General features: G+C 34.5%; 1 protein-coding gene across 1 annotated transcript in view; it reads right to left on the bottom strand.

Annotated features, from left to right (window-relative positions):
• Window positions 1-16,672, bottom strand: part of LOC115883868 (homeobox protein abdominal-B) — a 249,361-nt gene that overhangs the window by 2,600 nt on the left and 230,089 nt on the right. The window contains exon 6 of the mRNA XM_030902282.1: window positions 7,946-8,707. Within this exon, the coding sequence (XP_030758142.1) occupies window positions 7,946-8,666 (721 nt within the window). The 5' untranslated portion in view covers window positions 8,667-8,707. The remainder of the gene's footprint in view (window positions 1-7,945; window positions 8,708-16,672) is intronic.

The raw sequence follows: 16,672 nt of genomic DNA, 5'->3' as shown, positions 1-16,672 counted from the left end.
AAACCGAATACCTGAAAGTAGGAGAAGAACAAACTGAAGATCCTGAACTACACATACATGAAATATAAGGTGTAGCGAATATAAATATTTAGGAAGTATTATATCTGAAGAAGGGAACTTCAAGAAAGATATACATAGCAGAGTTCAACAAGGTAAGAAAGTAATCGGTCGTTTAAACCCTCTCCTGTGGTCAAACAAAACATCCATCCAAACAAAACTAAGGATTTACAAAGCAATCGTAGAGCCAATTTTATCATACGGTGCCGAATGCTGGCAATTTACCGCAGAAGAAAGAGGGATGGTCGAGTCAGTGGAGATGGACTTTCTCAGAAGAGCATGTCGAATATCAAGGATGGAGCACATTAGAAATGAGGAGATCAGGCAAGGAACAAGGGGAATATATACCAGCACCGACAACATCAAATCGAGACAGCTACTATGGTATGGGCACGAAAAAGAATGGGAGGGGAAAGATGGCCAAAAAGGGCAATGGAGTATCGTCTTCAAAGCAGAAGGAAAAGAGGGAGACCTACAACTACGTGGTTAGATGCAGTAGACCAGTACATGAGAGACAGAGCTACTAAACAGGAAGAATGGCAAAATCGAGCAATATGGAGGTCGAAATGCGGGATCGTCGAAAAGCTGTAGAACCCGTGCGAAGAAAAAGAAAAAATATTAGAGATAAGTATAGGTTAGTATAATAAAAAAATTATAACATATAAAAGTAGTTTCCAAAATTGTAATAATATACCTGGTGTTCCGTTTAAAATTATAAAGATGCTACCGCTTTTCAAATGATGCAGCAAGATTGTAACGCTGAAAATATTTTAGATAGATGGAGCAGGGGCCTTTATATAAAAATGCAAATTTTCAAGAAAATTCTATCACTGGTTCCGGTGAATCACCCTATATAAGTTTACATACAAATTGTCCATTTTCTTAAATGATATTTACTTAATTTCATAGTAGCTAATTGGTAAACATCATTAACAAATTAGGAACACTTTTATGATTGCCATTTGCATACGAGCCAATAAATCACACCCAATAAAACAGGAACTAAAATTTTTACGACTAGAATATTGCCTAGTAAAAATCACATATTTGATTTATTAATTACGGAATCATAAAACAATCTAAACGTGTAAACATTTAGTTTAAATGGTTGGTAAATGCCTGTATTATGGTCCATTTAATTTATGTGAGTTATATATTTTTTTCTCTCTGTGTATTGTAGAGTACTCTAATAAAGAGATGGATACAAATACACGGATCTCACGCGCTCGCGTATCACTACACGAAATCTTCCGTCAACTAGACTGGACCCAAAAAAGATTGGAAATAGATGGGGAATATATTAACCATCTAAAATTCGCTGATGACATAGTTCTAATTGCCAATAGTCCTAAAGGATTATAAGCAAAAATTCTTCTTCTTCTGCTTCTTCCTACTCTATATTAGGCAGATTGCCTGTTCATTCTTCACATCATGCCTACAGTTTCAATCGATGGTAAGGTTATCACACCATCTTTTTCTTGGCCTTTCCGTACTTCTTCCCAGTAGTGATTTGTCTCGAGCAGACCTTACTATTCTTCCCTCGTCCATTCGGCTTATACGTTAATTCCATTCGCGTCTTCTGCTCAATACCTATTAATTAATGCTATCCACCTTGCATGTTTGTCTTTTTACTTGTGATTTTGCGGAGGATTTTCATCTCGCCTGTTTCCAAGAATCTTTCTGTTTTTGCTGTATCCGGTCTGGTTTCTGTCTTTATGTATACTTGGGCCATGAGATCAAAATAAGCAGAGATAACCAAACCTGTGAACTGGTTAGACGAATTACCTTGGGATGGGCGGCTTACGGAAAAATGAGGGACATCTTTAGAGCAAATATCCCAATACACTTCAAAAGAAAGGCATTTAACCAATGTATCCTCCCGGTTTTGACCTATGGCGCAGAGACACTCACTTTAACAAAAGCAACCGCAGAAAAAATTGAGAGTGACACAGAGGCGGATGGAGAGATCTATGATTGGCCTGACTTTGAGAGATCGAGTAAGAAATGAAGAGATACGCCGACGTACGGGAGTGGATGACATTATCCAGCGGATCACAAAACAAAAGTGGAGATGGGCTGGACACATTGCTAGAATGGCAGACGGGAGATGGACCAAAAGACTTATAGAGTGGAGACCAAGAGCCGACAAGCGTAGCCAAGGCAGACTTCCCACCCGATGGACCGACGACCTGAAACGAATAACAACTAACTGGATTGCAACAGCTAAAAACCGCGAGAACTGGAGACGTTTGGAGAAGGCTTATGTTCAACTATGGACGTGAAAGGGGACTGCGTGATGATGATGATGATGATGATGAGGTCATTATGGGTCTATCGACAGCATTGTATATTCTTGACTTGACCTCGACACCTATGTATTTATTTTTCCATATGGTGTCGTTCAGACATCCAGCCACTCTCATTGCTTTTGTTGTTTGTTGTCTTACCTCTGTTTCGACATCGCCATAACCGGATAACTCTATACCAAGATATTTGAATTTCATGATGATGGTATCTCATTATATTGATCATCTCATTCTGAATAAAAATTATGAATGTAATACTGTGGTAATACGAATAGAGGCAATAGACAATAACAACGTTTCATATAGTTTTGAGCACAATTTATAAAAAAAAATAATACCTAGGTATTTTTATAGTCAAATGATAACAACAAGAATTCACGAGCCGTCAAGCAAGCTGTGCAAACTGCGTGCCATACGACAGTCAGCTGTTCGATCCCATCATGTGACGGGCTATTGATGTGACGTCACGCATCAACGTGAGATATTATGCCGTAGGGTCGTTAAACCAACGCAGCCTTTAGGGTGAAAAGGTTCGGCTCGCTGTTGCCATTAGCAGCTAGCTTTCAGTAAACAATAAGAAATTAAGTCTATCATTTTAATTTTATGTTCTTAGTTCTTTGAAAATTTTCAAATAATTTTTTATGCCAAATAAAAAGATGATATTTTATTTATCGTTTTTCGTATTCATCACGCGGTACATGTTTTATTCAAGCACGATTTTTTTGTCAAAAAAAAAACAACCGTTAGTAGATAAAAAGGAAGAAATATATTTAAGTTATATTTACTTTTATCAGTTGTAGTTCTTAGAAAATCATTTAACATAATAATCTTGGTGAATTGTAAAGCAGAATTAACATTATTTATGTACAGTGTATAAATATTCCTGTAATGAAGGCCAGTACAGTTACTGCACTCACACTACAGTAAATCAACCGCAAGGCGTAGAAGCGCAAGAATCAATGTTGCCAGTTCTTGACTCGAGTTTTTCTGACTTTTTTTTCTTTTTTCTTAGCCTTAAATAAGCAATAATAAACTAAATAAAACATAAATATATAAGATTTCGTAATAAGTAACTGTTCCATCTCAAAATACACTATAATAAAAATTTAAATAAACTATCACAAAAATTACTAATACGAAGTAAATAAATAAAATTATTTTTTCGAAATTTCGGAGAAACTGTAAGGACTAGAAAAAAAAAGTTCAAGTAAAAGTTGTGGAGCATCAAATTTTACATAGAAATGATTTCTATACTTTTTTTGGTCAGATGAAAATTAACCGAGATAGGGTAGCTAGAAATTTGAGGATGATAGTAGATTTAAAAAAAATTATAAGTTGCTAAAAAATACATATATTTAGCATTTTTATTCAATTTGCATGAAAAATTATAAATTTCAATTAAGATTTCTTTAAATTCACACCGAGAAGAGGTGAAAAATAAAAATAAAGTGTTTTTTTAAAGGACTTTGAAAAAATGTTTCAATAAAAACTATCCTCTAGCTTCTAGCCACCCTATCTTGGTTAATTTTGATTTGAGCAAAAAAAGTATAGAGACCATTTTTTTGTAGAATTGGACGCTCTATAACTTTTATCTGAACTTTTTTTTCTAATCCTTACCGTTTCTCTGAAATTTCGAAAAAATAATTTTATTTATTTATTTCTCCCCTTCTTCAATTCGTCTTTAGATCTTCCAAAAAAACATAAAAATTATATATTTAAATTTAAAAAAACAAGCATTGTTCCCTTTTTTTTCTCTAAAATCTTTCAAGAATCCATAGAAAATCGATGCCAAACAAGCGTGACTATGTAACTAATAACAAACACACATCTGAAACCGCCGTGGCTCGTTTGAGACGTTGCCAAATATCTAGAAATTTATCAGGCATAATAAATTTGGCACCCTACGCATAGAATGGGAAAACAAACTTTAACTGCATGTTCGTTTAATGCATCGCGACATAAAGTGAAACAACAAGTTAAAATAATTTGCTAGTAACAAGTAAAACTTATTTGCTATAAATATAAACATGATAAAAGTTAAAATTTTAAAATTTCTATATATTTTTTTTAGAATTTGCTTAAAATAATGCTTCTTGACGGTTTTTCCTATAATTTTAACTAAATATATAATAAAGAAAATTAAATATTATTGCCTAGATCCTAAAACACTTATAAGTAACAAATATAAAATATTTTATTTTTATCTTTTATATATATATTTTTTTTAATTATTTTTTTTTCTTTTATTTTATTATTATTTCTTTTGTCTATGTTTTAACATAGAAATTTAAAAAATCTTAAAATATGTAAAACAACAAAATAAAATATACGTGTTTAAGGGTTTTTCCGAAAAACTCACCGGTTTTTAAGTAAAAAATATTTTAATATTTGAGGGATAGTTTCACCCCCTTAGAATTCGAGTTTCGAAAAATCCCTTCTTATCGAATCTCTACACCCTAAAGTCAATCTGTTTTCCAAAAATCAGCTTTTTACGTCAAGCGCTTTAAGCAGGATCGTGATTAATCAATGACCAGATTTTTCGAAACACCCTGTACACATTTTTAAAAATCTTAAAATATGTAAAAAACAAAATAAAATATACGTGTTTAAGCGTTTTTTCGGAAACTTGACCGTTTTTTAAATAAAAAATATTGTAATATTTGAGGGGTGGTTTCACCCTCTTGGAACTGGAATTTCGAAAAATCCCTTCTTACCGAACCTATACACCCTAGAATCAACCTGTATGCCAAAATTGAGCTTCTTACGTTGAGTGGTTTGAGCAGGATCGTGATTAATCAGTATGTCAGTCACTGAAGGATTTTATATATTAGTATAGATTTTTTTCTTATATTTTATTATTATTTTTTTATCTATGTTTAACCTATTCCTTATTTCACATTGAAAATATACAGTATCGGATTGTCTTTACAAGAGAAAACACTTTTTTATTATTGATATTTTAAGAAAAATGCATTCTTAATAAAAAGTTTTGCTTGTTCTAAAACGGTTAATCCCGTTTATACTTTTCCAAGTTTCCATACCGTTTTAGAGAAAATAAAAAATAAATAAGAAATACATGAAAATATAGTTCATACAATAATTTTATTTAACTTGTACTATTTTGATTAGGAATCCTTTATCACTACATAGTGGCAAACTAAAACCATACACAAAGAAATTCCGCAACAACAAATAGAACATTTTATCTGTCAAAAAAATAAACAAACAATAATTTCGGTATGCAATTTGAATTATTTAGCCCGATAAGAACATCAAATCGCAAATAAAAATTTATTATTATTTACACGTCACGTGTAACGACAGATATAAAAATTCCGCTAACGGAAATAATTTGATACAACACAGCGAAAAAAATTCGGCGAATGAATAACAATCAGTCGTCGTTGTATACGATAAAATATTTAAAGGGGTCCAGTCAGTTATAGCTTAGCAATGACCGTCGTGACGTTGCAGTTATATAAAACACTTTTACTAGCCCATAAAACTGACCTAAGAGCCATAAACTACGCCGGCGAATCCTCTTCAGTTGACTGAACCTAATTATGACACTATTTTTGTATACTTATTCGACATTTCTGGCTGATTTATAGTACTGGAGATTTTTAACGTTCCTAGTTTATTGTTAACAACTATAAACAAAGCGCTAATAAAAATGTTACAATAATTTAAACAGCGAGAAGTCGGTGGCTTTCTCGGAACAAATCCGATTAATATTGTGTCATTCGTGTTATCAATATAATTGAAATGAGCTTCAAAGAAATCTTTATAAACATAATGTGTATACTTATAAATAATATTAATTTCTTGTTCGCTGTAAGAAAAAGAAAACAACTATTACGAAATATAACACTCTGTCTAGCCTGTTAAATTTATCACATTTTTCTAATTAAATTTAAATACAAATTTACTGATTAAAGTACCCCCATTTTAAAACAGAATAAATTATATTATCTCATATATTTTGTAATAATTTGTTGTGCAAAATGCGTCAATTCAAATTGAAATAGTAGTTGTTTAAACATAGTGAGGCTGATATGATGTTATGGTCATAAAAATATATTTCCATTTTTATAATTACTTGGCAATCATTACCTGAAGTATTATGTAACATAATAATTCATTTTGAATTAAAATTCATTAACCTTAGCCTGTTTAAAGAATGTCAAATCAATAGAATTTAGTGATAATATAAGAAAAAAATAATAATTTAAATACAGAATTGGAATAAATTAAAGAGTTTTATTATTGCCTTATATCTATCAAAAATAGTAGATAAAATAGTACTTTAACCTCAAGGGTAGATTAAATGATACTTTAACAGCGAGGATAGGTTAAAAACGTTATTTCTTCTCGCACGTTTTTTAATTGCTTTCATTTTTGAAAATTTTTGTATTCCTTTTCATAAGTTATTCGGGATTTAAATGGAAGTAGTTTGGATATGGCGTTTGTCGCCTCAGCCTGAATATCTGTTGGTAATTTACTTATTTCGCTTTGAGCCATTTCTGGTGCCAATTCAATCAGCAATCGACACTAAAGAGAATTAAAAAATATTGACTCAAAACTGACAACTAAAGAGACAGCTTTATTTATTTGTCAAATTACATACAAACCAACGCCAACCCAGCAGAATATTTTTTCTAATCGTAATAAATTCCTTGAAATAATAATTTCTGAATATTTTTTAAAACGTAACTCGCTATGGAAAAAAATATTGTTTTGTACACGACGATAAAATTGCAATGTCTCCCGAAATTAATTCAATCTTTTCGGTCGACTTTGTATAAAAAATAACTATTATCAAAATGATATTAAATCAAAATTTGAAGATCTGAAAGTTAATCAAGAAGTACCTTGTTTTATTATTGTTCCTAATAAAATTGACAGAATTAAAAAAGTAATTGAGAAGACATTAAATATACACTTAGTTAGCTTTAAAAAAGACACAAAAGAACTACAAGATCAACAATTTAATAGTAGATTAGCTGAAATTTTGAAATTGTCAACAAAACAGCAAACATTTTGGATGGTGAAGAAATAAATAAAAGTAAAGATGAAATAAATGTGTCTATAAAAAAATCTAGAGAGAGGAATTAAGTTTAAAATTCTTATGGTTTAACCTATTTCAACAAATATGATATTATAAATTACTGTTTTATACTTTTTGCACTGTTTAAACTAAATAAACCCTAGAAAATCGTCTTTTATAATTCTTATTCAAAAATAAATAAAAATATTAAGGAATAACAGTAGAAACTCAACGATTATATAAACCAACTGCTCTACTATACAAAAGCAAACAGAAAACAGACGAGATATACCTAAATATGTTTCGAGTTTCGATCCCCCTTTGCTTAGACTTTTCCCATTTTTATGTCGCTAGTGCCATCTATCGCGTGTCAGTCAAATCAACCACGCTCAAGAGAGATGCGTATAAAGGACAACACATAAATTACGCGAGTGACATTCCTATTAATTGCCACTTTGTTTTTGTATTAATTATTATCGATAATATATAAAAAAATTTCGTTTTAATTTTAAAATAGCATGAGTTTGTGGCTTACCTGGTGGTGGATATGGAGTTGAAGCTACTGGTTCGGGAGCTACGTAGTTTCCCAAGCCATACCCTCTGTCGTGGTGTGGAAAACCACCTTCTAATGCAGGTACTCTTCCTCTGTCTTCCGTGGGGGTTAAATAGGGACCATCTACGTGATGCCTGCTGGCTCCGGGATAGGGAGAGTTATAAACTCCACACCATGATCCGCTACCGAAGGTTTGGTGACAGGACGATGGTACTGAAGGGTCACCTCCCGTACCACCCCGCTGGTACTTGTAGTCTGCTGGAGCGGCCGAGGCTGTAGCTGCCGGTGACCAGAACGGAATCGGAGGTTTGTAATCTCGGGTACCGTTCGGATCCGAAGGTATATTACAGTACGTGGGATTACTGTACTGGTGGTTAAGTTCAAACGCCGTGGAACCTGCATGGGGGTTTTCCGATGGCGAATACGACGACCAGTGGTTCTGGCTGTGCCTGATCACGCTCCCATCGGGGGTACACTCCCCGTAACCCCCCGAAGTGGTCAGTCTTTTGGCGGGAATGTGCAGAGGCCCGGCGGAACCGCTGTTGCTGGTCACGCTAGCCGGCGAGGAGCTGCTGGTGGCCGAAGTCGTCGGGGGTGCCGCCGCCGGGGGACTGGTCATGCCCCCGCTGGTGGTACCGCTCGGCGTGGCGGCCGCTTGCGGTGCTGGCGGCGGACTCTCCTCGTACAATCCGCCGTTCATCATCGACCACCAGGTCACCCCGGTGGAGGTACCCGCGGCGGAGGCTGGCGAGGGTCCAGGCGGATGCACCACATGGTCGTACAGGGTGGGCGCGGCGCACGCCACGGGGTCCGCGATGGTGGCGACGATGGTCGTGTCGAAAATGACGTCGTTGGTATGGCACAGGGCACGGCAGGTCGCAGCAGTCCAGGTCCGTGGGTGAGGGAGTTATGAAAAAAATTCAGAAAACATCCAGATCAGTTTAGAGGACTTTAAACACATCTAAATTCGAAACTGTAACGAGTATATCCAAAAAATCCAGTCAATTTTTTTTTGGTTCAAAAAAAAATCGCGCTCGAAGGACCGCAAGAATCGCGTAAAGTCGAGTAGCGAGCGCTCTGTGTAACGTGACGCGTACGTAGCGGCGTGCGTGTGTCGACTGTCGTGCCTCGGGAAGTCTGTCGTCGCGACTCGCACGCGAAGTCACACACGTACACTGGCCGGCGCGGACGGAAAGCCGCTTTCCGCCGAGGAGCGACGCGCGTGCGATCTAGCGACGGCATCGCGAAGCTGGGAAAGCGCGTGGTCGCGGCCTTTCAAGCAGAGACCTACGCGAACGACGTAGGGAGGTGGGTCGGTGATTAGGTCGGACCGGGGATAAGTGGGCCCGATTGAGATGTGGACGTGGGACTGTGTGTGCGAGAGAGAACGGTTTTAAGGCTGGAGAGTGTTATTTTTTTTCGTTTGTGTGAGTTTTCCCGTTTCGTGACTATGGTTGATTTCTTTGACTTAAAATGACTTGAATTACTTTTAAAATTCTTTAATTATTTTATTTTATGACAAACATATACCTATTAAATAACTTTATTATAATGTTTTTGAGAATTTTTTCATTCAAAATTCAATTCAGGATTCATTGAAATTGGAGCCACTGGAAGAACATTCTTTAGCAAGTAAATTGTTAATAAAATAAACAAACAATATTATAGAACCATCTGCCTTACTCCAAATTTGTCCTAATCGTTTTACCGACTCGTAACGTACAGCGTCTCCACCTGTTGTGGTTTGCGTAGTACTATTTTTCAACAGCACCATAAAATTTTATGATTGCGTTTTATTTCCCTAATAATTTTCATTCAAAACCGTTCATTGCTTCTGAATATCTTCGGACAATAGTCATGACAAATTTATTATGACCCTACTTTGGAGAGTTTTCTTTTTTGCTTCTATACCTGAGTTGGGTAATTGTTGCAGTGCTTTGGAGTGGTTTATTGCTAATAAGTGAGGTCACTTGGTATGAAAAAGTTCAATATTATCTGAGATTTTAACAGCTGTTTACCTTTTTTAGAGTAGGGTACGTCTAGTAATAAGGGTTCTTGTAGCAACGATCATGAAGGTATTCTTGCTTATTGATTTCTTGTGTTTTTAGGGAAGATATTTTTTGAGCTGAAGTATTTTGAAATCGTTTATTACTAATAATTGTGTAATAATATAAATGCTAATAAATAATACACTGGAAATAATAGAAGAATATTTGAAATAAATAGAAGAATGGAGTACCTATGGGAGAAACTCAAAGCTAGAATGCCACTTTATCTAAAGAAGAAACCATTCGACAAATGTGCTACCAGTCATGACCTATGCATGCGAAACCTGGACACTTAAAAAGGACATTATAAGGGAACTACAGGTCGCACAACGCTAAATTGAACGAAATATGCTGGGAATAAGCAAGAAAGACCGTAAAAAAATACAGTGGATACGACAAAAGACCCAGATAATACATGTCATCAACAAAATCAAATCCCTCCAGTGGCAAGAAGGACGAACACAAAAATTACAACGTGGAACCCAAGAGGAATTAACAGACCTGGAAGAAGTCCAAACCTGAGATGGGACCATGATATTCAGAAAATAGCAGGGATAACTTGTTGCAGGGATACCCAACCTTTCCAGTAGAGGTATTTTATCTTTAAGATCAGCTAATAGTTACTGTAAATTATCACCAGCACTGTACACAAATTTATGATTCTTCTCTAATCAATAATTTGAGTTACATTGCTATCAAAATACATATAACTTATTCTGGATATCTGAGGCTTTGAAAAGGGAGCCTCAGGCTTTGGAAATTTATTTCAACACTTCTCGCTTTCAACAATCTCCTTCGAAACCCTAAAAAGGTCTAATGACCCGGGTTACTCAGGGAAATTGGATTTAAAACTGGGTCCTGCCAGCTCTTAAGGGATTATTTATAGCGCTTGGATCGAATACCCCGTTGAAATATTGTTATAGTCCGATTTTACAGTGGCCCCAAGACATAATCGTAACAACTGTTTGATGCCGTTAAGCAGTGCCTCGTTTTCAGGGTCCATTATAAGAGAAAGTTTCTACAGGATGTTCAAAGGAGTACGACTAGATTTTAGGGCATGATTCCTTCTTGTTAAAAAATATGAAGTGATATATTAAAGTAAACATGAAAGTAAAATCCCTTCAAGAACAATAAAAGCTTAATAGACATTGATTCAAAAACTGATATAGTCGAGGAATGGAGAAAGTACTGTATATTTTGTGTAATGATATAATCTTTGTAGGTAGATACGATGTGTTTTCTCTGTGTATAACCCAATAAACTAATACAATTTATTTAATTCTGCCCACTGGCTATTTTTTATATCTAAATTACAAATAATTATCGTATGTTTATTTTTAAATATTCTTCAATTTCGATAATAAATTATACAGTGGAATTTACTTGAAATATATTGTATATAGGCTAGGAAATTATTTATAATTACATTAACATAAACCTTGGACAAAATAAGTGCAAATTAGTATAATGTACATAACGATAATTACCCATACATAGAAATAAGCAAGAAACCAACTAAGGCAATGTAGTAATCATTATTTTTTTAGATGGTTGGTATTGAGAATTTGCAAGATGTATTTTATTGTTTACTGCCCACTCAAAAAAAAACAGATGTAATGTATAATTCATAAATAGTAAGTTTATAAAAAATAATTCGTCATCTCAGACAGCCTGAAGATATATTAAGTCAACATCTTTAATTTAAGAATAATTTATCCACAGACAATTGGTCGTTTTGAGGTTGTCAGTCAATGTCATCAACAACACAGGATCGTTAGAAGGGGAAATAAGATGTGAAATGACAAGGGTGGCAGTGCAAAAAGTCTCAAAGATACAGAGAGACAAATGCATATCAAAACACTTACAAAAGAGTCTTGTTCACTGCCTGATATTTCCTATATTAATGTATGGCTGTGAGTCCTGGACGATGAGATCACAAATGACTCAACTGAGACAGACTACTGGTGACGAATGCTCAGAATTCCCTGGACTGCCTGACGAACCAATGACTCCATAATCTAGGAACTGAACATCGTAGAAAGTCTCTCAACTTCTATACAGTCACATTTATTTAAACTATTTCGGTCACGTTATGAGGAGGGATACTGATTGTAGGAAAAGACTCATTGTACAGGGCAAGATTTCAGAAAAAAAGACCAAGAACCCTAAAAAGAGACTCACTAAAGAAGAGACTCAGGCTCACACATTAGGTATAGTCTCAGTAGTACAAAAATTCACCGCTACAGTAAACACGCCGCAACATGGCGCACTTTCTCCGCCTTGTCCTATCGCGAGGTAGTCCAATCTGTGGCAGGCTGCTTGCCGAATGGCATACGAATCGGCAACGTCGCCATTTGCCGGTCGGCCGGCGCTGGCAGCCATGCGGCGACACCGAGCTTGAATGTTCCGAGTTTAAATGGGAGAACGGTTCTTGAAATAGGAGTGGGTAAAAAGAACAAGGAGGCGGAGGAGCGGGAGATAAGATGAGAGTGGAGGACAGTGTTGTCAGATTTTTTCAATTTTACGATAGGAAAAAAGTTTTGGTGCATCCACCAATTTTAAATAAAATGTGTATATGTATATATTAGTTATGTAATCGAGGGTGCGATTTTTAAATTCATTTTATTGATTTTATGGAAAGCACTGTTCATTAAAATGTTGTATCCTATGTTATAGAGCTTGTTTCTCTCTACAATTTCCTGTCTCACAATGTACCGTTTGTGTCCGGGAAGGGTTCATAGTTTCATAGTTGTCGACTTTCGAAAGAAATCAGTACATGTATATTATTTCGTATATTTTTCATTTTATTGATTTAATGGAAAGCACTGTTCATTAAAATGTATCCTATGTTATAAAGCTTGTTTCTCTCTACAATTTCCTGTCTCACAATGTACCGTTTATGTCCGGGAAGGGTTCATAGCTTCATAGTTGTCGATTTTCGAAAGAAATCAGTACATGTATATTATTTCGTATATTTTTCATTTTATTGATTTGATGGAAAGCACTGTTCATTAAAATGTTGTATTCTATGTTATAGAGCTTGTTTCTCTCTACAATTTCCTGTCTCACAATGTACCGTTTGTGTCCGGGAAGGGTTCATATTTTCATATAGTTGTCGATTTTCGAAAGAAATCAGTACATGTATATTAGTTCGTATATTTTTCATTTTATTGATTTTATGGAAAGCACTGTTCATTAAAATGTATCCTATGTTATAAAGCTTGTTTCTCTCTACAATTTCCTGTCTCACAATGTATCGTTTGTGTCCGGGAAGGGTTCATAGTTTCATAGTTGTCGATTTTCGAAAGAAATCAGTACATGTATATTATTTCGTATATTTTTCATTTTATTGATTTTATGAAAAGCACTGTTCATTAAAATGTATCCTAAAAGCTTGTTTCTCTCTACAATTTCCTGTCTCACAATGTACCGTTTGTGGCCGGGAAGGGTTCATAGTTTCATAGTTGTCGATTTTCGAAAGAAATCAGTACATGTATATTATTTCGTATATTTTTCATTTTATTGATTTTATGAAAAGCACTGTTCATTAAAATGTATCCTAAAAGCTTGTTTCTCTCTACAGTTTCCTGTCTCACAATGTACCGTTTATATCCGGGAAGGGTTCATAGTTTCATAGTTGTCGATTTTCGAAAGAAATCAGTACATGTATATTATTTCGTATATTTTTCATTTTATTGATTTTATGAAAAGCACTGTACATTAAAATGTTGTATCTTATGTTTCTCTCTAAAATTTCCTGTCTCACAATGTACCGTTTGTGTCCGGGAAGGGTTCATAGTTTCATAGTTGTCGATTTTCGAAAGAAATCAGTACAGTGATATCAATCAATCAGTACAGACGATTTCGAAAGAAATCAGTATGTATATTATTTCGTATATTTTTCATTTTATTGATTTTATGAAAAGCACTGTTCATTAAAATGTTGTATCCTATGTTATAGGGCTTGTTTCTCTCTACAATTTCCTGCCTACCGTTTGTGTCCGGGAAGGGTTCATAGTTTTATAGTTGTCGATTTTCGAAAGAAATCAGTACATGTCAAATCATCAATTAGCTACTCCTTTCATCATAATTGTAAAATACGCAAAATATTCTTATTTCTTCCTTTCATATCACTGAAAGAAAGGAAACACCAACTTATAACCACTTCACCAAAAAAGACTTTCCAACAAATGTCTGCTTTCAAAATGTAGCACTTTCAAGTGCACTCACATTCTCGTAAATTATTTGAAACAGGTGTACTGGTATACGTTAGTGCACACCTTTCTTCTTATGCATATTCGCCCGTTGTTGCTTTTTAGGTTTATTTATCTGGCGCTACCAATCTCTCCGAGCTGTGGCCCTGCCTGAACGGAAACAACTTAATCAAAACAAAAATAAATTTGGGAATCTTATTAGAGGGGGCCGGTCTTGTAATAACAGGCTAAGCGTGTTGTAAAAGTTGGTAAGATTTAAAGTATTAAATTTTGGGGTGAAGGAATATTAAGATGATTTAGTTATGTTATAAAATATAATATTAAATAACAGAAGTATAGTAGAATTATTATTATACTGTATTTATGATTATAGTGTATAGTATTATTGACGTATATAATAGAATCCCTGGCGAAACAGGTATTGACAGGCCTTATATTCTTCCGCAAATATATCCATAGGATTAGATATATGGGCACTAAGTCAGGCGGCCTAGACGGCCAACGACTGGGATCTTGGTTAGCTATTCGATTATTTCTGAAATTGGCTGCAAAAATTTGCTGATAACTTCAGCGTTCAGAGGCGGTGCGTCGTCTTGCTGGAAAAATATGTTTTCGAGTTCCATTAAGGGCATATCATCAATAAGGGGTCCAAAGCCTACTAGTTAAAAGTGGCGAACTTTTAAAAATTCTGTATTTCGAAGGGACTTATAACAAAATATCAAGTGTGCTATATTTTTGGCAAGGTAATTTTAAATTCTTTTCAGTTAATTAAAAATATAGGGGGTGTCCCAAATAAAAAATCAATTTTTCTGTTGATAACTCTTAAATTATTAATTTTAAAAAAATTACTTAAACCATTAAATTCTACGTAAAAAGGTGCTTTGAAAATGTTTTCATAGAAATACAAAATTTTCCATAGCAAAAAAGTTACAGCGATTTGTTAAAAATGCACATTTTTGAAAACACCCCGTATCTCCGAAACGGTAACAGATATTAATGTGCGGTTTTCACCATCATGTTTTTGATGAAAATTGAGCTCCAGACACCTATATTAATTTTCGTCTATCTCCTATAGAAAAGGGTGTTTCCATTTAAAAGCGTTTTTTTTTAAATTTCAATAGATTCATCTACTTTTCTCTCAGATAAAGACCTTCAAAGTCAATTTACCCACCCCCAATTTTCCCAAGAGATTTCCCTGATTCTGTCATTTAAATTTTATCACTCTCTGAGTCTTACCATTTTTATAATTCGTTTTTTGCCCGTTATATCTTCTTGTATAGTTTTTATAATCGTAGGAGGGTAAAATACGGAAAAGAAAAAGTAATTTTCCGGTTGCATTACTTTTTTTATAGTTGAGAGAGAGTGCTTTCCTTCCCAGATTGGATATGGTAAAAAAAACATTCATTGGAAGCAAAAAAACAAGCCTTGCCGGCTGACCTAGATTTTTCGAGAACAAGCCGTTCGTTTAATTTGAACATCTATCAATTTCATTAAAAATAGTTAACCGTTAATTTACTTTAATTAAAAAATTGTCAGGCCTGTCTAGGACAGGAAGAAGTACAATTTCCTATTATTTTAAGATAATCGTCTTCTTATAGGTTTATAAAATATTTTTTTTCCAGTAGAGAAATGAATCATCAGAAACGAAGTCATATTTCAGGCTTTAAGCAGTGATTAAGCTTGATTCTGTCGATTGATGAAGCGAATCATTGAAAGTCTGAACCATTTGCACCAAGTGAATCAAATTATCAGCCATCTGAAAAGTCTGATTGTATAATACTGATAAAATATAATAAAGCATTGTGTCAAGGTTTCTTCTCTAGCTTGTTTTATTTTAATTAAGTAACATTAAAAAAATAACTCTCATTTTCTCTATAATTATCTTCTAGAACTTTGATCTAGTTCACTTCTGAACCCCTCAACTATTAAAAACAAATAAAAGACAATCATATACAGAAAGTTTGAGGCTTTTTGGTTTCACCTCATTAAGTAATTGTTATCAGGTAGTAATTGTTAATTTTGAAGTTGAACATGATATAATAATATAATGTCATTTTAACAGAACGTTTTAACGACGAGTAGTTTTTTTTTAATTTTTTTTTCTTTGTTCTTTGTGTTTTTTTTGCTTCCAACGACGGAAAGAGATAAACTTTCCAAAACGTCAAGCATTTTTTTGTCCGTTAGGCAAATTTGTTTATTAGTAAATCACTGTTGTCAAGTTGGTATCCGCAGTGGCGGACTAAGGGGGGGGGCGGAAGGGGCGGTCCGCCCCGGGCCCCTTCTTCTAGGGGGCCTCCAAATCTTAATAAGTAATTTTTATTCAACTGGCAAACAGGCCAATATGTGTTCAGTAGTTATAAAGCAATTTGTAGTTAGAGTATGCAAACCATAAGTATACGCAAACTAAACACAGTATAAATGGAAGCAGATATTTACTTAATTATCAA

Source organism: Sitophilus oryzae, unplaced genomic scaffold (genome assembly GCF_002938485.1).
Source record: "Sitophilus oryzae breed Bouriz unplaced genomic scaffold, Soryzae_2.0 scaffold_2006_pilon_pilon, whole genome shotgun sequence".
In the NCBI taxonomy this organism is placed as follows: domain Eukaryota; kingdom Metazoa; phylum Arthropoda; class Insecta; order Coleoptera; family Curculionidae; genus Sitophilus; species Sitophilus oryzae.
The sequence above is the reverse complement of the archived record's forward strand: the minus strand, read 5'-3'. Positions and strand labels throughout refer to the sequence as shown.